Source organism: Sciurus carolinensis, chromosome 1 (genome assembly GCF_902686445.1).
Source record: "Sciurus carolinensis chromosome 1, mSciCar1.2, whole genome shotgun sequence".
NCBI classification, from domain to species: Eukaryota; Metazoa; Chordata; class Mammalia; order Rodentia; family Sciuridae; genus Sciurus; species Sciurus carolinensis.
Genome location: NC_062213.1, coordinates 40191984 through 40219232, shown reverse-complemented (window position 1 = coordinate 40219232; position 27249 = coordinate 40191984). Strand labels below are relative to the sequence as shown.

The 27249-nt window shown below is 36.8% G+C and overlaps 1 protein-coding gene across 1 annotated transcript in view; it reads right to left on the bottom strand.

Annotated features, from left to right (window-relative positions):
- Positions 1-27249, bottom strand: part of Nipal2 (NIPA like domain containing 2) — an 80701-nt gene that overhangs the window by 25491 nt on the left and 27961 nt on the right. Inside the window, exons 4-5 of the mRNA XM_047563436.1 lie at positions 11121-11180; positions 1198-1319 (exon numbers count right to left, since the gene is read on the bottom strand). Of these exons, the coding sequence (XP_047419392.1) occupies positions 1198-1319; positions 11121-11180 (182 nt within the window). The remainder of the gene's footprint in view (positions 1-1197; positions 1320-11120; positions 11181-27249) is intronic.

The window sequence follows — 27249 nt, the reverse complement described above, 5'->3', positions numbered from 1 at the left end:
TGAGAAACCCATGGAATATCCAAACAGGGATGAGTAATAAGTGGACAAAAGAGAATGCAGACCTGGCGCTTAGCAGAGGCCTGGGAAGGACAGATAAGTCTGGATTTGGAAGGAGGGGATTCTAGAAGAGGCAGACAGCAGATGCAGCACAAGGTTCAAGGGTGTCAGGAGCAAAAAAAGCAATTCCACATGGCAAAATGTGGGGACTAATCTACAAGGTTGTAAGGAGAGGAGCAGATGGAGCTCAGAGAGTGGACAGGGTTGGCAAGAGTGGACTATATGAATACAGTTTCTGGTGGTGAAGGGAAGAAGGGAAATAGGAAAGATTATTAAATGGTATGTTTTAAAAACAGGTAAAGTTAAGTATCTTTACAGGGTAAGAGAAAGTGAAAGGAGTAAAGAGGGGGACTATAAATAGGAAAGACCTATGAATATTTGTGTCCCAGTGGTCCAAATTATATGTCAGAGATGGTAAGATAAACAGAATTCATAGTTCAGGAACTGCTGCTATACTGTTCTGGGTTGCACTTAGATCAAAACTAGTAAACATATTCTTGTAAGTGCCAATGTCACACTTTTAAATACTAGGCATATAAATTAGGATCACACTGTTTTGCTTTTTTTAGTAGCAGAGGACTACACGGGACAACTTTTTGAGGTCATTTCTAATTCTAAGACTACATGATTCTGTATACTTTGACTCTTTTTTATTGAATTTACAACTATTTTACCAATCCAAATCATGGTTAAATGCTCAGCAATACTATCCCAATTGTCTTCTTACTATCTGCCTGTTCTAGCGTATTCTTACTCTCCAATCTTTGCCAAATTCTGTAACAAGCTACATATCAACCATTTCAATCATGTTCTCTCTTTACACTCACCTTTATAATCACTGTACCAAATAAGCATCCCGATTAATGGTTTCAAATGCCTGTATCAGCTCTTTTCATTCTTTTTAACATGTCTCTCAGGATCATACCTGCTCAGACAACCTGTTGATCTCAATGAGGACTTTTTGGAAGAGGCTTCTACTGTTGACTTAGAATTTCAAATACTTTGGTATTGGTCAAAAAGATTTTAATTTTAATAAGTTATCAGCACTGAGAAGAAAAAGTTGTATTAGCTCTCTAACATCTGCAGACATGTGGTCTAGATAATATCACTTCAGGAATAGTGGAATTTTAGAATTCTTACCACATATACCAGGAACTGCAAGCCAACAATGTAATACTGTACTGTTCTTGCTGAGACAGCCTGAGTTATATTTGGAGCAAAATTCACCAATAAATATGTTCCTGCAAATGCCAATGTCATACCTTTAAATAAAACAGAAAAGACAAAGCCAGTTGAAAAGGGACACTTAAAACTTTTTGTTGACTCAAATATTACCTAGAGACAGAACATTACTTGTAAAAGTGCTGGCAGCTCCTCCCTATTAAAATATGATTCATCAAGCCATCCTGTAATATCACATGTTCACCAAATGGCATGACCTTTACAGAGACATAACATCTAGGGAACAGATGGACCAGAAAATAACTTCTGATTTTTCTTTGTTCCAGATGAATCCTGGCCTCTTTGGAGCTTTCCCCAAAGGTAGAGTACGGTGGGGCGGTTCAGCCATGTCCAGCATGGATGAGGGAAGGAATTTCTGTTGGAGGATGGTGCTGGCTATCAATTAATTACTAATAAACTTATCTAATCAATAAACACAAGAGTCAATAATCTTTTCAAATGGAAGGGGGTGTGATGGATCAGGCCATGCCAGATCTGGCCTCCAACAGGATGAAGAAGCCCACCTTCACTTTTATTTATAATCACATAGGTGAAGGGGCCAAGACTGGGAGGGGCCTCTTCCGTGAGGAACAGGATGGGGTGGAGTTAGGGAAGCCATTTGCTTAGAGAATTAGCATTTCCTCAGATGGTGAGCCAACTACTCCCCAGCTGTCTGAAACAGTTTCTCATGACTGCCAGTTCCTGGGCGTCAGACCTCTGTATTCCAGGGCTCAGCCAAGCCTGATTCTGCTAAACATGGATGGCGTCCCACAGTAGAGAAGACCAGAACTTGTGCACATGGGGATGGGAAAACATACCCAACCTTGATCCACCTAGATCTGGATCTCAGAACCCAGAGGGCAGGCAAGTCCACTATATGATGATCTGCTCTGCACATGAGCATCTCTGGAGCCCCTACGCTCACTCCAGTGATTTCACACTGTGAAACTCATAAAGAGAGCCTTCATCACTGCCATCTGTTGGGGTCGGTTCAGCAGAAATGACAACGGGGCTGCTGACCTTGTTGTAGAATTTTAATTATTCTAATCTAGGACCCAGGGTTCCAAGGTTAGCTTAGTAAAAATGCATCACAACACCAACCCAATGACAGGAGTGTGTTTCTGTCACCGTTCTTAACAAGAAGGAGGAGAGAGGGAGGCATGGAATTGGTGGCCACAGGAGCAGGGTCAGGACTTGTCTTTCCCAATAACACTGAAAACAGCTTTTTAATGTATAAATAGCCTCCTAAGAAAAACTGATAAAAGTAGCATTTTTCAGATACCACACTTACACAAAATTCAGCTTGTTTCATCACTGAGATTAACACTGTGGATATAATTTACAGACAACATTGATGCCAACCTGAGACAATTTGGTTTTGTATAAAATCTCATGGTTTGAAGGCACTAATTTCCCATTTCTCTTAACCACATGATTTAAGTTTTGAACTCCAGTTTCTGAGAACAGTGTTTGATTTTTCATACAGGTAGACAACACTTATTTGTAGGAGCTACAAATAAGTTTCCTCTAATCTATTCTGTAATACTTTGTGAAGACAGATATTATATACATAATTTTAAAAGCTACTCCTAATGAGAACTTTTAAAATGAAAACAATATATAATATTAAATATTGTAATAAAAGCAAAATAATAAGATCCATACATAAGAACTTGGAGGAAAATTATTGGTCAGTCATGTTCTTTCTTAAAAAAAAAAAAAAGATTATGTAAGGTAATTATTCCAAATTAGGTTCCAAGAAGGAAGGGATTTTAAAAAACAATTTTCTAAACGTGGTAAAGTGGAATCAATCAATTTAATATACTTTAATTAGTCTCAGAGTCTTCCACCTGTTTCTTTTGGGAAATCCATATTTCTTATTTATTTTAAGCTCCTTTATCAGATTTGATCTCCTCCAAGAGAATCTAGCATCAATAAACTTTCCTGTGTTTTAATTTCATTTTGAGTTGGAATCACAGGTATGTGATACAAAATTCCAGATACATAAAGGTGATCAGTGAAAAGTTAAATCTCTCCTATACCCTGAGGTCATCTGTTCTCCTCCCCAACATTAACCACCACTAGGTCCTTAGGCTTTCTTTTCAGAGATGTCTTATGCATAAGTGTGTGAATGTGCATGAGTTTTATCTTTTTATACAAATAATGGCATATTATATACACTGTTTTGCAACTTGCTGCCTTTTATTTCCATTTAACAGAACACCTTGGAGGAGATGCAGGGCAGTCTCATTCTTTGAGGCTTGCATAGTATTCCATTATATGATATGATGGCAGCAGTATTTAACTTAACTTTCTATATTGTCTTTGATTTACACATATGCACATCTCCACCAATGTTCACTGCATTTTGAAACTAAAAACATTTCTGATGATTTTGCAATTTTATACTTTCAAAGCTACTTTTCACATACATTATTTCATTTGAGCCTCACATCACTGTGAGTCTAGTAACTCTTCGAGACCCATTCTTTCTTGATAATTTTAATTTCAGCTACCCACGACACTTGCAAAAGCATTCAAGATAGCTGCTAACAGTTGTATGCTTGTTTATTTCGTGCCATTTGCATTTTTAAATGTAATTTACTGTCTCCTTTTAAGTCATGTGCATATTTTTCAAAGGTACTTAAAAGTGTTGAAGATAGTCATTTGCACTTCCTTAAATAAATTTCCTTAAAATTTATTTATATCTATATTTCACTAAAAGCAGCATGGGATGTCAGTTCCTGCTATCTTTATTTCAATGAAACCACAAATACTCTTATGGAGGACACAGATTTCCGATTGAGAAAACTTGCTAGTTGATCTTCTTTGGTCCAGTTACCCAAAGGAGTGATATGGATTTGTAAGATCCCAAGGAAGCAGGCAGTGTGGACATACGTTTCTGGCTCACAGGAGTGGTTACATTTCTGTTCAGGACTTGGATTCCTGCAAGTCTAATCAAAGCTGAAACTGTCTCTGAAAAATTCAAATTTCATTGTGACTTGTTAGCCAGAAGAGGTCTGATAATTTATTGATCTGGCTGTAACTGAACGAGTCTCCCTGATCTCTAGGTATGAATTAAGTCATCATATCTTCTAGATCCCAAGAGGTCATTCTGGGCAGCTGAAAATGCTTGAAAGCTCACCTGAAGGCCTGATGCAACAGAGAACCTGGAATTGATCCACTCAGGATGTTGAGTTAAAGGTCATCTAAGTTCAACATAAAAATTAGTCTAAAATATTATCCCTAATGGTATACTTCAGGATGATCAGGAACTGTCACTGGAGCTGTTTATAATGAGGCAACAACCCCGTTTGACAGTGGAAGGTATGGGCAGGAAGGAATCAGTGGGCATCTTCTGATTGCTTAGTGAAAACTTGGTCTTAAAAGGAAACACAAGGAAGGAAATGATCTACTTAACACAATACAGAGAAGCAAATATGGCAAAACTATGTTTGCTATCCACAGCTAGCTTTGGGAATTGGTGCACCAAAATTTGGATATTGGAGGTGGCCTAAAACACAGCAGCTGGCAGCTGGGGTAAACTTCAGGTGGGAATCCATGTCTGCATGCTGGGTTGTGCCTCATCCTCCTCTCTCATGCTCAAACCTGCATCAATTATGTTTTCTGATCAAATATAAAGCAAGTCATGTAAAAGTTTACAGTGGAAGTTTAACATTAGCTTGACACAATATACAAATGATGAAACCTCCTCCTATAAACTTTGCCTATGTGCAAAACAGGTATACAAGCTAATACCTACTCTTTACAGTAGATGGACTAGGTATCCTGGGAGAGGATGTACTAAGGCAAGGTAATCTTTTTTTTTAAAGGTGATGTTCTTAAAGCTATTGATTTCATAGCTGACACGATTGTTGTATTATGATCAGCAACATATTAAAATACAATAGAAACTACATAGCTAATACTAATAAGCATGATTCTATATGCCTTATACATAACTAATTTAATCCTTACAACAAATCTATGAAAAACTATTACAGTAGTCCCCCCTTATCCACAGGGATCCCCAGTTGGTGCCTGAAATCTCACATAGTACTGAACCCTATGTACACTATGTTTTATTCCTGTGTCTACTTACTTATAAAAAAGTTTAATTTATAAATTAGGCAAAGTAAGAGATGAACCATAATAACTAAAAATATAATCTAATAATTATAATATGCTTTAATAAAAGTTGTTTAAAACTATGAAGTGTTTATTTCTGCAATATTCCATTTAATATTTTCAGGTTGCAGTTTACCATGGGTAACTAAAACCACAGAAAGCAAAACTGGATAAGGGGAGGACTATTGTTCACTATTGTGTAATTATATTATTACAACATATATCATATATGTCATACAGTATATAATACATAACATACAAGATATTTAATGTATAATCTTTAACTATTACTATCTACATTTGACAAATTAGGAAATTGAATCACAAAGAGAATAATTATTTTGCCTGGAGTTTTCCAACTAATAAGTTGAGAACTTGGATTGGAACCGGCTGGATGGAAGGAACCAATTCCTTCTGGCAGAGGTCTCTGGGGTCCCTGACTAGTCTCACGTAATTTCTGGGGCTCTTAAGTTCATTTAGAAGAGCATTCCCAAATTGGTGTTAGCTGAAACCAGTTTTCAAAAGGTGGAGGTTCCACCAAAAAAGCCCCAAGTAAGTCAAATATATTTGGGAAGAGGAAAGTTAAATGAATTTGCATAGTTCTTTCACTGGAAGACCTCTCAGATCCACTAATGTGTTAATGTTCACCAAGGATTTGCTTATTTCCAAATTGTTTGACCATTTGTATTTCCCTGAAGTAGTGCTTTAGGGAATATTTTCTACTGTGGGAAATACTTGACATGTAACTGGCCTGGCTGTGAGAATGCAGCCCCTTGTTTCAGGAGGGGCCTGGTCTCCTATTGCAAGAGTCTCCTGGAGACACCTGTGGACAGAAATGAAGTACAAATGTGATCGAGGGAACCAAGTGTAGAATTGGGTTCCTCCTGGTGCTGCTGTTTGCTGGCACCTCCAATGAGCTGAATTCCTCCCCCAGAGGAGTCTTGCATTTCAAGACTGATGTGCAGAGCTGGGGGTATAGCTCAGTGGTATAGCATTTGCCGAGCATTCAGGATCAACGATACGCACTTCTTCCTCAATTAACATCCTGTTTTCCAGACTAATCTTCCCCTTCACTAAAACTTGGAATCTCCTTGAATCTTGAACTCATTCCCCAGTAGGATGCCAACTAGTATTAACAGTCTATTTTATGACTTGACCTGGCTTTTGGGAGCCTTCAGAGTTTTCAAATATTTAACTATCTGATTACTTCAGTGCTAGAGAGATGTTTCTTGATTAACAGGAACCAGTCATTGCTCTGTGGGACACCAGGAGTCAGAGAATCAACTGGACTGCTTAACACCAGACATTTGGGACTACTCTACAAGTGCAGTCATTCCAGACTCCTCAGGCCCATGCAGCCGAACCTTGATGGAGCCCTAGACTGGGAAGTCTCAGTGATGCAGGGAATCCAAATGGTCCTGGTGCTGCCATTAGAAAGGCTCCCATTTTTGAGGCAGTCTGAAACCAAAATGTCCAATCTGTTCTTTCAATTGGAAATGATGCTTCATTTGGCTGGAATACTCTTCTAGATACTGGACCCAAACCACACTGACCTCGGGTGTGTGAGAAGGAAGGAAGGAGGTGGCCTTCATCTCACTATTAATTCCCTGGCTTCCCATCTGGGGAAACCCTTTGTAGGTGACTTGAAGTAATCCAGTTACTGGTCTCTGGGGAGTGCTGATGAGTTAGTTGACTGAAGTTTTTATTTCTATGATGACATTATCTGGGCTCAAATCAACAAGGATCTCACAGACTATTAGATTTGATACTTTTGATGACTGGGAGAAGAGAGAGGAAAATACTATAGTTTTTGGCTGGTCAAAGGGGAGAGAAATCTGGTGCTTTTAAAAAGGAAAAATAATCATTAAAATAATTTAAAATTATTAATCCACTAAGAATCAGAGCAGAGTCCAATGCTTGTCATTGAGTTAATAATTGTTGGCGATTCCTTTCAGACATAGCTTTTGTGAGGTCATTTTTTGAGGCTAGTGGTGAAAAGCTTCATAGCCACAGAGTAACATTTGGCAATAAATTAGTTCATCTTGTTTCCACATGGCCCCAAAAAATCTTTATTTGTTCCATCATGAAAAACAAACTTTCATTTGCTTGAAGCAGGGAAAAATAAATGATTTTTCTTCTTACATTTTGACAATTTAATTTTTAGCATACTCATATGTTAATCTTTAATAAACACCAGTAACTACTCTTTTTTCCCTGTTTGGTTTTAGTGCCTGTAAAGGGAAAAAAAATAAATTTTTTATTTTAACAGAAAAAGTTTAATTTTCTCAAGGCAACAGCAATAAAGAACCAAAGGAAATACATGTGACTTAACACATTACTGAATACAGTTGGGGAAAAGTCCTTCCCTGGACTTCTGTAAGGATAAAGTGATCTTATGATATTGCTTGTTGGAGGAAAGTGTGTGGAATATGTGACTAAATTCGTTTTAGTGTATGTCACTGATTAAAGGCAAGAACTGATCATTTTTAGTTGTGGTATGAAACAAATGTGACACCAGTAACGAAGCCACACTCCAAAAACATTCAGTTAGAAGGGCGAAAAAATTCCCGGAGTTCTGGGAAATGTTACCTGGGCTACTAAAGTTTGAAAACTATTCTAATCCAGGTTTCCTCTGATTTACTAGCAGAGCACAGTGGTGGGTGCTGCTGGTTGTAAAAGTGGTAATAGGAACAGCTAACATTTTGAGCTCTTATGGGATAAGCCCTGTTCTAAGAGTTTTAATACATGAACTCATTCAATCCTGTGAGGCAGGTAATATTCACCTTCCTTTTAAAGATGAGGAAATTGAGGCTTATAGAACTTATTTTATTAACTCTGCAAAGGCCACACAGCTTCCTGATACTAAAGACTCACCCCAAACCATTATGCTCCAGGTGGCCACTGTTAGAATGCTGGCCCATCATGTGTACTAGTTAGATAACCTTGGACAAGTTCTTTAACCTAAGTTTTGGATTTTGCTTCTAGAAATGGGGCATTCCTACATTTAAATGAGATAATCCAATAAACAGCACAACATAGTACCTGGTAAGAATAAATGTTTAAGAGATATTAGTTGTTATTAACATATAAAAATTATCAAAGAATTAATTTGAGGTTCTGTTTTGTTTGTGTGTGTGTGTGTGTTTGTGTGTGTTTCCCCATTTCATTTGTTTTAGTATTACTCTTGGGAATCTCTTTGGAATGAAGGTGATCATAGTAATTATAACAATTACAATGAGAGTTTTACATTTCTCAAAGTGCTTTTATGTGAATGATCCAATTTGATTCTCAAAACAGTCATATATTTGTTAGCAAACTGAAGCTTAGAGAGATTAAGTAATACTAGGTTGACCATATAGTAGAAAGCAGAAGTTGAATCCAGATTTGAATCCATAAGAGTGAGTTAAATTAAAAAAAAAGAGTGAGTTAAATTAAATTCTTTAATTTGTTTAGTTATTGTTTCTAGTAATGTTTAGCTGATCTTGGATTTTTTTTAAGTACATAAGCAAGCCATCTGTACCTACTGCTATTTCCATCTTTTCCTTTTCCATAGTTATGAGTTTTCTTATTTTTCTCCTAACCCTCACAGGCAGCAGTTGTAGTACAGTAGTAAACAGACACTTACTTTGCCATTGCTGTACTTTGTTGACACCCCCTGGGTTGGTCCCTCTATATGTCCCCTTCATATCCTTGGGTGTGGCCTATGCCTGTCCTATTTAGTAGTCAGGACTGATCCCAATGTTGATATAAAAAAATTTCTCTGATCTTCCCAGAATAATTTTTCTTTCTAAATTAGTGGTTCTCAACTGGGGGCCTTTGGTAATATCTAGAGACATTTTTGGTTGTAGTAAGTGGGGTGGAGGGTGCTAGAGACATCTAGTACGTAAAGGACTGTAGGGTGATAAACACCCAGCAACACAGTGGATAACCCCCTACAGCAAAAAATTAGCAAGCCTGAAATGTCAGTAGAACTGAGGTTCAGAAACACTATTCTAAACTAATGGCTCACAACAGTATAATATACAGTATTTTCTACTTCTAAAAAATGTTATCTGTGTGTGTGTGTGTGTGTGTGTGTGTGTGTGTATATATATATATATATTTTTTTTTTTTTTTTTGTTACCAGTATTGAACCCAGGAGTGCTTAACCACTGAGCCACATCCCCAGGCCTTTCTTACTTTTGATTTTGAGGCAGGGTCTCACTAAGTTGTTTAGGACCTCACTAAGTTGCTGAGGCTGGCTTTAAACTTGCAATACTCCTGCCTCAGTCTTCTGAGCTATCGCACAGCACTTGGCTTTTATGTGTTTTATTATGGACTGTAAATTATTTAAGGGCAGGGATTCAGCCATAATTGTCATTTTACTTACAATATTCAAGATAATTAGCAAATCGTCCATTATATCCATCTACATTATCTCATTAAGTCATATTAATTTAATTGGTATGGTTATACACTACAAAAGATATTAAAGTATTCAATGTTTCCTTAAGACATTTGATAAATGACAAAAACAACATAGGACCTGCTTTTTTAATTTATTAACTCAGGCATTGGTCATTCCTCTTTTTTTTTTTTTTTTTTTTTTTTTGGTCATTCTTATTCCTGATTTCCTATGACTTTCCCAAATGATTCTATAAACCACAACATATAAAAAAAAGAATATAGAAAAAATAACATGCTGGAAAAGATACAATTCACATATGAATACATTTTAAAAAACATTTTAACCATGAAAAATTTGACAATGTTGACTAAAAACTCTACTAGCAGAATCAAACCAAGAAGGAAAAGAAAAAGTAAAAACACTTTCAAGACATCAGGCTCAAGGGAAACATGATCTGGGAGAACAAATACTCAACATACCAACACTGGTGTCACATTTAGAGCTCACATTTTTCGAAAAATATGATCTCCCTGGAAGAGGGCAGGCATTGTTTTATTTAAAGTGCCTAAAGTATCTGTATTCATTATCATATGTCAGCAGCAATTCAAGCAGAATTTTGTCAAGGAAGAAAATATGAAACTCTATAATTCTTCTCACCAATGATATTTCCAACAAAAGCAAGAAGACACAATGAATAAATGATAGCTTCGCAATATAAAAGAAATCTCCCTTACAGCCAGGAAAACTACTGTTATTTTCTTTTCATTTTCTATTCATCATTCACCGTAGTTATTTATTTTTTCACTGACTTTAGACCTAGTTACTCCTTCCTCCATTACTCTCTTTGTTTTCCATTAACAACTGTATTTCCAAAATTTGGAAAAGCAACCTTCTGTGTTACTTTTGCAAGGAGTTAAATATTATAGGTAATTGCTTTGTGCATCTCATTTTGTGTGATTTTCATTTTTATACCACACAGATATAACAATATAGAAAGCATGTCCTTTGCAGTGGAATAGTCTATTAGGTAACACAGGAATTTTCATTGAATTTTACATTCATAAAATTTCACAACATTACTAATAACAATATTACAAAATGATAACTTGCTGTGGCCAATAGCATGAGCAATGGTCACAATGAAAACAGGAGTACTTCATGTGAGAAGGGATGGCAGCTCCAGGGCAGAATGACATTCACCTCTAAATGAGATCTGCAGCCATTACATAATTTTTCCCCAGTTTTAAAGCACACATTTTTATGGATAGTATTATTTATTTCCTGGTCAAGCAATGTTATAATTACAAGAATTTAAAAAATTACTCACCTAGTAAATCTGAGGCTCTCAAATTTTCTTTCAGAAACATAACAGAAATAATGGCACTACCTATAAAGAAAATGGCCATTAGTGCTAGTTCCAATTCAAAAACATGCACTGTGCAATTCCATTTGAAAGAAGTTAAGCATATTTTGTCTTAGGCCTGACTAGCTATGTCCTGTGCAGAGACACCCAGCAGTTATGGCTGTAAAAGTCACTTTCTTCTCCCTGATGGCTGAAGATACATATAAACTGGCCTGGTTTACAGGAGATCTAGGAGAGTGTGGCTGAGATAATGCCTGGTATAAAAGGAGAGCTTGATAAAGTCCTGAATGACTACTAAGTGAATGGAAAGGAAGAACGACAGGGAGGGAAATATGCAACCATAATTCCCAGGACCCTCTGTGTAGTTTTGTGTTCAAACTCCTTCAGGAGGTTTTGACACATGCAACTCTGTCCCCATTCTGTGATCAATTCTGTTCTCAAGCATCACTTCCAGAATCTCCCAGCAGAGTGGATCACTCTACCCTTATGCTGGGATGACCCCCACATATAGTTTTTCATGATAACTAAGATTTAGTTTCTAGTTTTTGCCTAAAGATTATCAGTTCCTTTTAGCCTGAGATGTCTTACTCATTTAAGATCTAGCATATCATAAGTTCAATAAATGTTTACTGCATGAAATGAACAACTATAAGTAGATTCCCAGCCCTGCAGTTGCTGACTCTTGTCATGTTTTTGACCTTTTTTTGCCACGACCAATGCTGCTGAACTTGCATCCCTATACCTGAGACATGGCCTACTGCTATGGTCTCAGGGACCAGGACTAAGTTGAACCTCTTTGTGTTGCTCCCCATCTGGGGCTGTTCCTTTATGAATAAAGGCATAAGATAACTCAGAATTGCAATAATAAAAAAAATGCACAACATAATTTGTCTTTTAAAATTTTACCAAAAATTACTAGCTGGGATTTTTTAAAAAAGGATATTAGAATGAAAAAGAAAAAAATAAAAAACATAAATCACATTATTCTTATGTTCAACTGAGTCAATACACTCTAGAATCTGTATTTTATTCATTTTTTATGTTTTCACTAGTTATAAAGGTAGCTCAATAAATATACTATGGAATGTCAATAAATACATTATTTTAAAACTATCCATTTTTACTTATATGAGGGATGATTATAATTTATAAATTATTTTACCCTTTAGGCTTTCTATGTCTTTCTACCTAGTTTGGGGCTATCTCATAACTATTCAGGAGGCCTAGAAGGGCTTATCAGGACTGTGACAGGATATTTTACATGCAGAAGATATCAGCTAGCCTCTGGGATTTCAGCTGGCAATTTTTAAAGTAAAAATAGAGGGAAAAATCATTAAATAATATCATTATCTAGAGAAAACTATAGTTAATTGTTGATGTTTTTATTTTTATCTAGCTGGGATTAAACTATAATACATAATTTTCTGTCTTCTCAGTTACCATATTAGAAATAATTTGCCATGTCATTAAGAATTCTTCACAGACATAATTTTAATGTTTGCATAATAATCCATTAAATGGATGCTGTAGTTAAATTTGAGTATGACTATGTCTGGTATTCTGGCAATTTATTTAAAACAAAATAACAAGTTTACACAAGAAACCTTCATTTACGATAAGCTGGAACCAAAAAAACCCAAAATTTCCAATCAATAAATGCTCAAAGAAACTGAACAGGCATTTCACAGAAGAAGAAATATGAATGGTCAACAAATATATGAAAAAATATTCAACTTCTCTAGCAATTTCAGAACTGCAAATTAACACTACACTGACATTTCATCTCACTCCAGTCAGAATGGCAACAATCAAGAACACAAGTAACAATAAATGTTGGTGAGGATATGGGAGAAAGGTCCACTCATACGTTGCTGGCAGGACTGCAAATTGGTGCAACCACTCTAGAAAGAAGTATGTAGATCCCTTCAAAAAACTAGGAATGGAACCACTGTTTGAGCCCAGTTATACACTCCTTGGTTTAAAGGACTTAAAATCAGCAGACTACAGTGACACAGCCATATAGATGTTTATAGCAGCTCAATTCACAATAGCTAAGGTATGGAACCAACCTAGATGCCCTTCAACAGATGAATGGATAAAGAAAATGTTTTGTATATATTTATTCACATACATACATACATACACACACAATGGAATATTAGCCATAAAAAAGAATGACTTTATGTAAATCCAGTAAATGAATGGATCTGGAGACTATCATGCTAAGTGAAATGAGCCAATCTCAAAAAACCAAAGGCTGAATATTCTCTCTGATATGTGAATGCTAACACACAACAAGGTGTATGGCAGGGGAGGGGGGAAAATAGAAGTTCAATGGACTGGACAGAGGGGAGTAAGGGGAAGTGAGGGGAATGGGAATGGTAAAGACAGTGGAAGGGTCTGACACAGCTTTCCCATGTACATATCTGAATCCACCACAATGAGTCTCCACATCATGTACAACCTCAAGACTGGGATCCCAATTAGAATAAGAGTATATTAGATATACTCCATGTTTGTAGAAATATGTCAAAATATACTCTGCTGTCATGTATATCTAAAAAAGAACAAATAAAACTTTAAAAAAGATAAGTTGGGATGCTCATATGCTTTTTTCCATTTTTTCCCCCTCAGCCTAGCTCTTTCTCATTTGAATTGATCTTTGTCCCGGCAAACTTTTCCTGGGCAGGTTATTTATAGAAATGGAAGTTTCACACAAAGTAAACTGAGCATGGGAAATGTTCACCAAGCATGTGTTTAACTGGGTGACATGGTTCTAAAACATTTAAGCAGGATTTTTGTAGATTAAGGTATGGCTATGTATCTTATTAAATGAAAAATTGAGTTTGGGACAGGTACAAAAAGCATACAAAAAGCTTCCATTTCAGATTTGGACAAAAATAATTCAGGGAACCTAATTTACATATCAGGGTATTAGAAGAGACCCAACCCCCCTGGAAACCAGTTCCATCACTGACTTCTTTCTTAATTAGGTAAGGAAGGTTTCCAAGTGGAAAGAGGTAGCTTATCAATAAAAAATAGATGATGTATCATTACACTAAAACATACCAATGCATTCCATTATAGCAATCCTTGAGATGGCTTTTACAGTGATTGAGTCCAATAAGATGGGAGACATTGTTTAGATGGAATGAAGAACTTTTAGAGACATGGAAATATCTGCTCCACATCTTAAAATTCATAATTGGGTCCAAAGAGGTAGTTTGTGTATTCACTCTCTGATCCACTCATCTAACAAACATTTATTTTACAGCAGAGCTGGAGCCCAGCATCCATATCTGCCTTTTCCCAGTCCAGACCTTGCTCATTTTTTAAAAAATATTTATTGCTACATAATAATTATGCAGAATATGGTTTTCATGGTGGTATATCTGTACATGCACATAACACACTTTGATCAATTTCATTCCCCAGTAACTCCGCTCCTCCCTCCTCGGCCCCTTTCCTTTACCCTATTGGCTCCCTTCATGAGATCCATTTTTCTCTCCAGCTTCCACATATGAGAGAAAACATATGACCCTTGACTTTCTGAGTCTGACTTACTTTGCTTAACATAATGCAGAGCTCTTTCTAGTACACTGCATGCCATTACTTCCCTTGAAGTCAGAAAAAACAGCATTTTCTTTTCCTTTTGTTGCTAAGCCACAGTTTCATAAACCATTTTACTTTCAGAAGGAAGAGGGAAAAATGTAACATGGGAAATAAATTCCTTGCTTAGAGCACAGAGGACATGATTGTAAACAGAAAACTTGAAATATACTACATTTATTTAACTGTATCAATTTTTATTAAATAATTAAAAGTTTTATGAAACATAAATATGCTACCCCTTTTTTCTGAATTTAAGTCTAATGTACTTATACACCGATCTAATGACATTTTCCTCTTTTTTTTTTTAAAGAGACCACGACCTTCTCTAAAGTTTTTAGGTAAGAGAATAAGATTTTTAGTTTGATTTACCTAGTAAAAATAATAAAAAAGAACACTCTACCATGACATTTACTTATAACTCATTTCTTGCAAATTGTGGTAAAATAGGAACTGTGCTGAGCAAAAAGAGAATATCTGAGCAACAGCTAATAGCATGGCTTCTAAGTAGAGTAGTAAATTTTTTAAATGAGAAAAAATTAAACCAAAGTACTCCCATACATCTTTGCATTCAGATACCTGTCCAACTCAACCCTCTTGAGTAGTTGCTATAACAATAACCACTGCCTGATGAACAACTAGGAAGGTATTACTATAGCAAAATTCAATATTCAAAAATAGAGCATTTCACAATCAGCAGTTTAAAAAGCACTAAAGTGGAACACATCTGCAAAATAACAGATGTGCAATAGGTATTATTAAACTATAGTTATTACTGAGGTTTACTTCAGCGTTCAGTTCTGTGTAGCTTTTTAATTCAAGGCATGTTTGGGCAGAAGCTCATGCATGTTTTTCCATGTGGCCTTCAGAAGTGTTATGGTTTCAATATTAGACGTCCCCCAAAAGCTCATATGTGAGACAATGCAAGAGAGTTCAGAGGTGAAATGATTGAGTTATGAGAGCCTTAACCTAATTAATCAGTGCATTAATACCCTGATAGGGATTAACTGAGTGACTGCAGGCAGGTAGGGTTTGGCTGGAGGAGCTGGGTCATTGGGGGCATTCCTTTGGGGAATATATTTTGTGAGCTGAGCTTAGTCTCTCTCTGTTTCCTATGCCATTTCCTGAGTTGCTTTCCTCTACCACACTCCTCTGCCATATGTTCTACTATACCTTGGACCCAGAGCAATGGATATAGCCATCTATGGACTTAGGCCTCTGAAACTATGGTCTGAAAATAAGCTTTTTGTCCTCTAAAAGTGTTTGTGTCAGGTCTTTTGGTTATAGCCGTGAAAAAGTTGACTAAAGTAAAAAAACATGAAATGCTCATTGACCTTGGTGCTTAATTGCTAAGTACCTTTATGAGAAAAGATGGGTGTAATGAAAACTAGGAGGAGGGGCTGGGGTTGTAGCTCAGTGATAGGGCAGCTTCCCTAGTGCATGTGAGGCACTGGGCTGGATCCTCAGCACCACATAAAAATAAATAAAATAAAGGTATTGTGTCCATCTACAATGAAAAAAATTAAAAATGAATAAAGAAAACCAGGAGGAAAATGCGTACTCAATAGTGTTGGAATTGGTTGTTATTGGTTAACTCTTATTAACCAATAATATGTTTCTCCACTCATAAAGGCTATTTTCCCAGGCAAAACTCGCTGCCCTCAGTTAATAAACTGTTATTCTTGGCAAGTGAGAAATGTTTACAAAAACTGACACCCTTTCCCTGCAAGCTTATCAAAACTGATGGTGCCCCAAGAATCATCTTATCTTAGGGCCGATGTAAAAATTTGTGACAGGGGCCTAATTTGAGTTGACCTGTCTTCAACTCCTTATTTTATTATCCTTAAGAAAATGCTCAGTTGGAAAAGACAAGTTTGAGTCATGAGAATGCTGTGAAGTGGAGTAAGGACAGGAATTAACCAAAAAGATGTCCTTTCTCTTGTTACTCAAACTAACACTGTGGGTGAAAAGCTAAATGTCCCACTGAAGGACTCTGGAGCCAAGAGACTGCAGAAGAGGCAAGGCACTGAGCTGGGAGGGGTGAACACCAGCTCGAGTTGACTCTCAAGAATAAGCTATGAAATAGCACACAATTAACTTCTTATCTGCTGGATTTTATTTCTTAAACAGGTGAGATGAAGCACATGTGTTCTATGGTTTCCAATTACCCATTTTGTTTGATATGTTATAAACAGCCAGTTATTTAAGAGCACATAGATCAAGCTGTACCCTTTGTGTTTTTCAAGCAGCTTGCAGTATCTGAGGGATAAGCAAGAGTCAGGTCCTCTGTGTTCCAGGATAGCCAGGTTCTGTGTGTGCAGGTGTGACTTGAAGCACCAAGGTATGGGACATTGCCCTTTCCTTACTAAGTGATACACCAGGTATACCCACCAGTAAGGAAAGAAAAAACAACCCCAGTGGAGAGTGAACGGTTAAGAATACAAATAGTTCACAAATAAGAGGAGACAAAGAAGAAAAAGCCCAACTAAGTCCAATTTCACCAGTAATAACAGGCTAGATAAAGCCAGGTGCTATTTCACACACGATTGCAAGGCTGAGTGCTGACAAGGACTCAGTCCTCCTCCAATTGTTAGTGTCATTGTAAATTGATACAACCCTTCTAAAGAGTGATTTCACAATGCCTCTCAAGAGCATCAAACTATTCAAATTGTTTGACCTAGTAATTATGCATCTGGGAATCTGTCCTAAGGAAGTGTTCCAAAAAGCAGAAAAGAGGCTCAAGCCTATCACTACAAAATTATTCTTCATAGTGGAAAACTGAACAATCTAAATGCTCAGCAATAATGGATAGAATATTAAGTAGTCAATAAAGATTAGGATGCAAAATTACCTAGTGACATAAAAAAGCTTATGCTGTAATATTAAGGTAGGAAATTATGTTTATACAATGATATATAAAAATGTATATAAAATAATAGTGGCTAAATAGTTTACTGAGAGTTTGGCATAGAATAATTAACTCTATCTTTCCTGGGAGATAGGTATCATTATATTCATTTTATAAATAAGAAAGCTGAGGCTCAAAGAAGTCACACAGTAATTCCAGAGCCAGGCACTGAACCACAGATGCCATAATACGTTTTTTTAAAAAAGATGAAAGGTCATACAAAATGGGTAAGAAATTTATATTAGACACTAGAAATACATTTTAGTGGTCTATTGCAGTATGGTGACTATAGTTCATTTGTATTGTATATTTCAAATTGCTAAAATAGATTTTTAAGCCTTCTTGCCACAGATATGCTAATTTCTTTGATTTGATCTTTCTATAATATATAATGTATATCAAAATACTTATTTGTATCCTATCCTATGAAATATACAATTATTGTCAATCAAAAATTTTAAAATTAATTAAATTTAAAAACTAAAAGTAAAAATTAAAAAAATATTACACCAAAATTCAAACAGTAGTTCTGTACAACATGGGGGTGGAGTATAAAAGACAACACAAATACTATGCATAGGGTAAAAGACATAATATATTATCTTCTAGTATTTTCTCTGGTACAAAACAAGGGTTTTTTTGTTGTTGTTGCTGTTGTTTTTTTTTTTTTTTTTTGCGGTGCTGGGGCAAGGGTATTCTTTTAATGTATTTACTTAGCCCTGAGGTTCTAATGCTTTATGTTCAGGAAAAAGCTCAGCAACAATTATAATAGATTAACTTCTCTCGGTGAGTCATCTGTTCTCTTTTTGGCCATCAAGTGTCACTCTGATTAGCAATCAGAACAGAGAGTCACTCTGATCAAGACTGACATAAGATAACCTATACGTGGATATTCTGATTCAGATTTCCAAGTGAAAATAGAGAAAATAAAGGTCAAGCAAGTTCCAAGGCTGCAGGCAAACCAAGTCTCTATGTAGGGGAGCTGGTCGCAAGCGTAGGGATGTGCCCTGGTGCTAGGTGTTGATTCCTTAAGAATCAACCCCAATCTAAGGAACTGAACAGACACTCACAGTAGAAATACAATTGATCAACAAATGTATGAAAAAATGTTCAACATCTCTAATTGGAGAAATGCAAATCAAAATTACACTAAGATTTCATCTCACTCCAGTCAGAATGGTAATTATCAAGAATTCAAGCAACAATAATCTTGGTGAGGATGTGGGGGAAAAGGTCCACTCATACATTGCTAGTAGAACTGGAAATTGGTGAAACCACTCTGGAAAGCAGTATGGAGATTCCTCAGGAAACTTGGAATGGAACTGCCATTTGACCCAGCTATCCCACTCCTCCTTTATACCCAAAGAACTTAAAATCAGCATACTACAGTGACACAGTCACATCAATGTTTATAGTTCAACTCACAATATCTAAACTATGGAACCAACCTAGGTGCCCTTCAACAGATGAATGGATAAAGAAAATGAGGAATATTACTCAGCCTTAAAGAAGAATGAAATTATGGCATTTGCGAATAATGGATGGAGCTAGAGAATATCATGCTAAGCAAAATAATCCAAACTCAAAGAACATTTTCTCTGATATGTGGATACTAATTCACATAAAGTGGGGCAGGAGTGGCTAGGGAAGAATAGAGGTACTTTGGATTAGACAGAGGGGAGTGAAGGGAGGGGAGGGGTTATGGGGGGTAGGAAGAATAGTAGAATGGATGGGATATCATTACCCGATGTGCATGTATGATTGCATGACCAGGGTTAATTCTACATCATATACAACCAGAAGAATGAGAAGTTATACTCCATTTATGTATGATGTGTCAAAATGCATTCTACTATCATGTATAACTAGTTAGAATAAACAAAAAAAAGAATCAACCCTGAGTTTGTCCTTCATTTACCTCCACTTTGATATCAGTTTATGTGGTTCTAAGACCAGCTGTTATCCTGGAAGTTATTTAGCTTAATGTGGTCAAGAGTTGATGCTTTAAATCCACAGCGGGTCACAGAAGAGAGAGAGAGAGAGAAACAAAAACACTATAGATTAATCTGGTGCATTGGAGTTCAGAAAGGCTGTAGAAACTTGTTTTGGGTTTTCTTCTGTCATTGCTACTAATGGGGATTAAGAAATGAGAACCTAAGCACCACATTTCTCTTAGTAGTAAAGCTCAAAGTCAAATCTTAACATATTAGTTTAGATCTTTATGTCTGTGAAATAATAGATGTGGGCATTCCCTTTTTCAATTTGTAACATCATGACATGTATTTTTTACTTAAACTCTCTCCTTCCCATAGTGATCTTTAACATTTTAATAATACAGAAGAGAGTTATAAGAAGTATTTAAATGTCTGTGACATGGCTTTTTTAAAGTGATTTTGATTGCTTTTATTCATTTCTCTCTGCTTTTTGCCCTTTTTTACCTTTTTCTTTTTTCTTGGTGGTACTGGGAATGAAATTCAAGGCTTTGTGCTTACAAGGCCAGTGCTTTGCCACTGAGCTACATCCCCAGCCTTACTAATACCACTTTTAGAGACAAATCTAACCCAAAGTTAAAACATCTATTGATTATATTTTACTCAGATGTGATTATGAATATGATTCTTATCTGATTTTGTGGGGAGGGAAAAAGTCCTTTGTCAAAATGTTACAAGCCAGATGCCTGTAGGGGCCAGTTAGGTAACCTCTAAAGAGGTAAAACAATGAGGAATGGTGGGATGTGGTCATGAGGCCTTGGTGGCCTTGGTGAACTAAGCAAGATTCGTGAAAAGTGGCAGTCATGATTCAGGCCTAGCCAACTGCAAGTCCAGTGTACCAAATCTGATTCTGCAAGACAAAAATCCAGGCTGTGTAACATGGGCTCATTTTTAAACCTGGTAAATTAATTTCTATTCTTTAAAAGTATTGTTTGAGCTAAACAACACACAGCAGTGACCAGTGACAGTTTACAGGCCACCAGTGTGTGAATTCTGATCTAATCTGCAAATAAAAATTCCATCAACTTTTATTTTCAGGACATTCCATTTAGTGCTTAACCTCTATGATCTTAGGAGAAACCAGGATATATGTTTAGAATATAGGAAAGTAGAAGACAAAATAGTTTAAACAAAACCAAAAAAACCTTTCTTTTATTAAAAAAAAAAAAGATGACATGAAAAGAAACATATTTACATAATAATGCTACAAACAGAACCTCACATGTAAATATCTGGCTTGTGGTTTCTGACCACTTATAATGGCAACTTTATTGTATTGCTAAAAAGCAGACCACAAAAACCCTTTCATGTCAGTCACAATCAAGCTTCAAGCACGTGGGCATACTGAGCGTGCTCACAGGCTCCACCAACTCTAACCATATGAGGTATGGCTCTATAATTATCATTCCCCATTAGTTGTAGAATTTTAGGGGAAGAGTATGTCAATTACAATGTAATCCATGGAGTCAGGATTTGAAGCTCTGAGGATGTGACAGTTTGAAAAATGTCTGCTTACAGAAAGAAAAGTTGTTCTACCATCCACGTTGGCAAGAAGAAAAGAGTCGAGAAACTCACGTTGATTAAAAAAATGCTTTTGTCAGTTACTGAAGATAAAGAAGACATAACGATTATTGGGAGAAAATTTACATAAATACAGATGAGGAAATTTACCTGGATTAAGAACAATAATCCTTTCTTTTCTACATTTTTTTCTTGGCATGCACTAATGATTAAACTTGAAAAGACTCCAAAAAAGTAAAAATACCACCACTGACAAGATTAATAGTATATTATAAGTGTAATAGCACATTACTTCATCATTAGCAATTTCTCTAGAAATACTTTGTGGCATTCTCAAAAAATAAAGATGGGTGGAAAAGATGTTTCAAATAAAGTTTTAGGCTTCAGGAATGCTTTCTGCCTAGAGTGTATGAGCAGACATAAAATTAAAACGTCAGAGTTTTATTCCACAGTTTATGTAGGCTGGTTTTTGGACAGAAGTGCTGAAGAGACAATTCAGCAAGCCACTTAGTGAAGGAATATTTTCTGCATGTTTCAAGCATTAAAATCAACGTCCATGTGAACTGCCAGTATCACAAGCATCCGGGAGGTTTTGGAGATGCAGCGACTTGGTCCAGGCTGGCTCTAAGCTCACTGCTGCAAAGAACAGAGCATTTGTGGCATCTAGGTTTGTGTAACACTACAGGTCACTTGCTCTTTGGTCTGTTTGTGTTTCCTTTCATTTGTTTCTAATAAAAATCTTGGAGACCAAAGTTTCTGCTTGACACAACCTCTTTGAAATTCCAAAAGGCCTCACTAGGGCTTTCTGGCTACACTATGACCATCATCTAATGGATTGCAGATACTTTTCAGCTTAGGGCTTCAGAGCAGCAGAACAGAAATATATGAAACAGCATGTATTCTATACCCTGAATTTCAGTTTGGGCAACAGTTAGCATGTTAGAGAAAATTAGAGATGGAGAAGACTTGTTGATTGCTGGTCTTACTCTCCCCTCATTTTCTCAGTGAAGTTCACTCTCCATCCTCAATCCCAATTAACCCAGTATCAGGATGTCTACTTCTCTTAGGAAATTATTTTAGGGCCAAGGAGAACTTACTGCTATTAATTTTATCTTTCCACATAAAATACCAAGGGTTTAATTTCATATCATTCATCCTAAATTTAATCTTCTTATTACTCCTATTAAGCTTGGCCATATTAATAAGGTAACAAGTTTATGTGTCCCACGTAGCACCTGGTATAGTAGAGGTTCATTCAGTATTAGTTTCTTACCTTTAACTACTTCAACTAAATTTAACTTGGAAAGGTTAGTGTGTCTGATGAATTCTTTCCTAGTGACTTTAAATCAGTATAGTCAGAGGAACAGAAGTGAAAAATGTCATTGGTGCTTCCTGTCTTCCTCCTGTGCTCCTGGTCCCTGCAGCAGCAGTCTTTCTCCTTCTCTACTCCTTTACCACCCCCAGACAAGTAAATTTTATACTGATTGAGGTCTATCATGGAACACCTTAATTCCATGGGCTTCAGTTCTTTGGATTATTGATAGCTTCATTATTTTTAATTGTCTCTAAATGTTGAGGCAGAATGTAGATCACAGTCATAGGGATAAATGGAAAACAGACGTTAAATAAAAGGCCACACTTTGCAGATGCACACATAGTCCAACTCAACACCCAAGGGACAGGCTCAGAAACCTTTAAGTATTCACGAGAGTGAATATTCATGAGTGCCTTGCAATGAACTGTTTAACCACCATGTTTCATCAGGAATTGCAATCTTTTATGCAAGGGTTTTGCTCTTTCTACACCCTAGGACAGAACATCTTATCTCTGTTTTATCAAAATTCAAATTCACACCAGTTCTACAGGTTGGGTTGTGTGACTTCCTGTGCTGTGTTCTCCAGGAGAGAGCAGACGTCACAAATGACGTACAGCCTCCCATCTCCTGCATCTTAGCTGAGCGGTGAGGACAAACACTGAAGGATCATCATTAGCAGGCGAGCACTGCTGGAGGGAAGCATAGCTCAAGGCCACTGGGTCACAGTGCAGGCCGTGCAGGTGTGGTGCACACGGGCTCCACATTCCATGAGTCACCACCTGTCTCTTAGACCTTGTCAACTCAAATATTTCTCAGGACAGTTTTCTGACAGATGGCACTAGAGTGACCTGCTCTAATAAAATCAATGTATCACAATAATTTCTAGACAGAAATAAAGGTATCCTGAGGAAGGGCTTGTCTTTTTCTAATTCAAAAAATGGTACCACATAAATGAGAGGAGGGCCTGTGTAGGCCGAGTGCAGGGGATTTGGCTGTTTAACACAGTCCAGGTGCCAGGGAAGGCCTCCTGAGGAAGTGGGGTTACCTGAAACAAGAAGGACTGGCCATTTAAAACTGCATTACAGAATATCCTTTCAGTGAATTTCTGGTACGACAGTTTCGGAGAAAATACATTCTCAAATCACAGTTGGACTTGAAAGAAATCTGCCCTTCAGCCTCGAGTTAATTTGCAAGTGAATAAAAGTGTTATGAAGGCAGGGGGAGAAGATGGCCTGTGGCAGCCGGCTGGACTGCTACACGAACGCCATTCCTGTTTCTTCAAATGTGTCTCATTTTAGTTTGTTATTTGGGAATGCTGGTATTTTCCAACGTGTTTCTGTACAGACAGTGTGGAAGAGTTGAAAGGTAATTAAGCTGAACAAATGAGTTGAAAGGATCTTACTTTTCTGCTCCCTATAAATGAATCACTGCATGGATATGAACAATAAAAAAGCATTTCCTGAATTGGTTCATCCATTTGAGAGGATGTAACCATTAGTCATTTTGGGGGCACAGGAGTAAACTCCATTAGAAAGAATACTGTACTTTGTGTAATAATAATAATGATAAATCTCAGTGACAATAGGTAGTGTTGTCATTATGTCAAATACTTTTCTTAGGTGGTTGTGTTTACTCAGCGCTTCTGAACAACCTCAGACACAGGAGTTATTCTTACTCCCATTTTACAGATTAGTGATGTGAGGCTTACATTGGTTAAAACAACTTGCAAGAAGTGATAGAACTGAGCAGAAATGAGAACTGAACCCTGGCACGGTGTCCCTTAACCATTCCACTGACTGGCTTATTGAGGAATAGTCAGCCTAGGTTTTAGATGAAACTGGAAGCCAGGGAGCTTTCTTCATGGAAATACAAACACAAATCAACACCTAGAACTAACCACACTGCCAGTATAGCTAGCATTTTAGTCAGAATAAGCTATGACTCATTGAGAAAGATCTTTAGCAAGAAAAGTAAAGGGATAACATAAAGATATAAAGGTTCCGGACACTCCTTTCAAACCGGCGGAGCCAGACCTGGACACTGAGACCCACCTACGTGCTATAATTATTCCCTATTGTACAATCTCCATTGCTCAGCATTGGCATTTAGGCTGAATCTCTAGCATGATGTAACTACTTGTGATCATTGCCTAGAGGTTTTCTGCAGAAACTGTTGGCCTTTGAGATGCTCCACATAAAAGTATTTGTGGTCAATAGGTTTTGGAGACTTGATTCACTGCATCTGCCTCTGAAGGATTCACTGTGCCAGGGGCCCTTTCCAGGGCCCGGAGAAGCCCTTATATTAATGAACCTGTATAACTTTCTAAATCCAAAACTGCAGAAACTTGTTCAATTATAGAATTCCTTGTTTCGTAGAACACCTATGAATCAGCCTGTAAAACTAATGTTTGAGAAATGTTACCTGAGGGTAACATGTCAGTGAGGAACAGAAGGACACAGAGAGGGAAAGGGAGGATAGAAAGGATGATGGCCCAAGTCGGGAAAATGTGAGGAAAAAGCAAACTAAAATCCCCATGATGCTTCTTATGTACCAGTCCTTATGATATATATATATATATATACACACATATATACATACACACACACATATATATGTATATATTTTTTTCAGGGCTGATATATATATATATATATATACACACACAATATATATATATATATTGTGTATATATATTTATCTGTTAACATATGCAAAAAATAAGCAGGAATGTGATTATGTAAGACAAAAGAGCAGATCTGACATATTAGCCATCTTACACACATAAGACTGGTGCACACGTCTACCCACACAATATCTCCTTACTTCTAGAATGAACAAAAGGAACACAGTATGTTGGTACTGATGTGAATCAGATCATCTATGGCAAGAGTAGCAAATGGAAGAAAGCACCTTTCATTTCAATTTAAGGTCTAAAAGTTTTTGAAGAATCTGAATTTTAGCTGTCTTTTTTAATTTGTAAAGCAAAAGACAGAAAAAAAATCAGAAAATATACAATTTCCCATGTGAAAGTTCAAGATATTATTCCCTTCTATAAATTCAAAGGGAACCTTGATTTCTTTTTTTTTTTTTTATTTAAAGCATATGAAATTGAATGCTTCAAAATTACTATGTATGTATGCACATGTGTGTACACACATATATATATATTTTTTATTTTTTTACGTTTACATAGGGTAATGATGTTTATTTTATTTTTCCCCTCCCCCCCACCCCTCCCACCCCTCTTTTCCCTCTACACAGTCCTTCTTTCCTTCATTCTTACCGCTCTCCTTAGCCTAACTCTAAACCTAACCCTAAACCTAATGCTAGCCCATCCCACCCCCCATTATATGTCCTCATCCGCTTATCAGCGAGATCATTCGTCCTTTAGTTTTTTGAGATTGGCTTATCTCACTTAGCGGGAACCTTGATTTCTTTCTTAAAGCTCCCAAGAAATAATGGAGGCAGGGTTCTAGCATAGAAGTGTGGACACTATTCATTCTGCTGAACTGTAGACACAGCACTTTCTTTTCTTTTTTTTAATTTTTTTTTTTATTTTTACAGACTGCATTTTGATTTATTGTACACAAATGGGGTACATCTTTTCATTTCTATGGTTGTACATGATGTAGATTCATACCATCTGTGTAATCGTACATGTACATAGGGTAATGATGTCTGTCTCATTCTACCATTTTTCATACCCCCCTTCTCATTTCCCTCTATGTAATCTAAAGTTTCTCCATTCTTTTCTTACCCCCATCCCCGCTGCCCCCTTTATATATATCATAATCCACTTATCGGGGAAAACATTTGGCCTTTGGTTTTTTGGGATTGGCTTATTTCATTTAGCATGACAATGGAATATTATTGTCATAAAGAATAATAATATTATGGCATTTGCAGGCCTTTCTTTTAACAATGCTTTCCCTTTTGTTTCAAGTTTTCTAAAGTTTCCAGAATCTTTATAAAGGGTATCAAGGGGGTGTTCTAGAGCAATCCTCCATCACCAGTGGTCTCTTTCCTTCCATAGCACCTCACAATAACCTCAGATTCAGCTCTGCAGTGCTGTGGGAATACTACTTATGAGCATATATTAACTGTTTGCAAAGATTGTCAAGGAGGAATGATTTGGGTTTGAAGCTATAAATTCACATTTTTTAAACATTTTAAATGGTCAGAGAAGTGGGTAACTAAACATGTCCTGAAGCTGGAACATTTATTGGAACTAAGAGCACACAGGAAGAATGACTGCAGCATTAAGAAAACCCATGTGTCAAAGCAGCGGACTCCAAGATTGAAGGTGGGGACTGGCCCTGCAGAGGACTCTGGAGAACAAGACATTTTCTGATCAGGTTGGAAAACTCAAGATTCTGGTTAATTTTTTCCCCTTGAACATTTAATTTTCTTTTTTGGAAAGGAACAACAGATTCTTTATTTCTTTTGGGGGAGGTACCAGGGATTGAACTCAGAGGCATTCAACCACTGAGCCACATCATTTAGCCATATTAAATAAATTTTGTATTTTATTTAGAGACAGCGTCTCACTGAGTTGCTTAGCACCTCACTGTTGCTGAGGCTGGCTTTGAACTCAATCCTCCTGACTCAGCCTCCTGAGCTGCTGGGATTATAGGCATGTGCCACCATGCCTGTCCTGATTCTGGTTATTTGTGAGAGCTTTGATCAAATCAGGGAAGGCTGGGCAGATTCATAATGTAACTGAAGGACTTCGAGGGTTATTACTGTCGA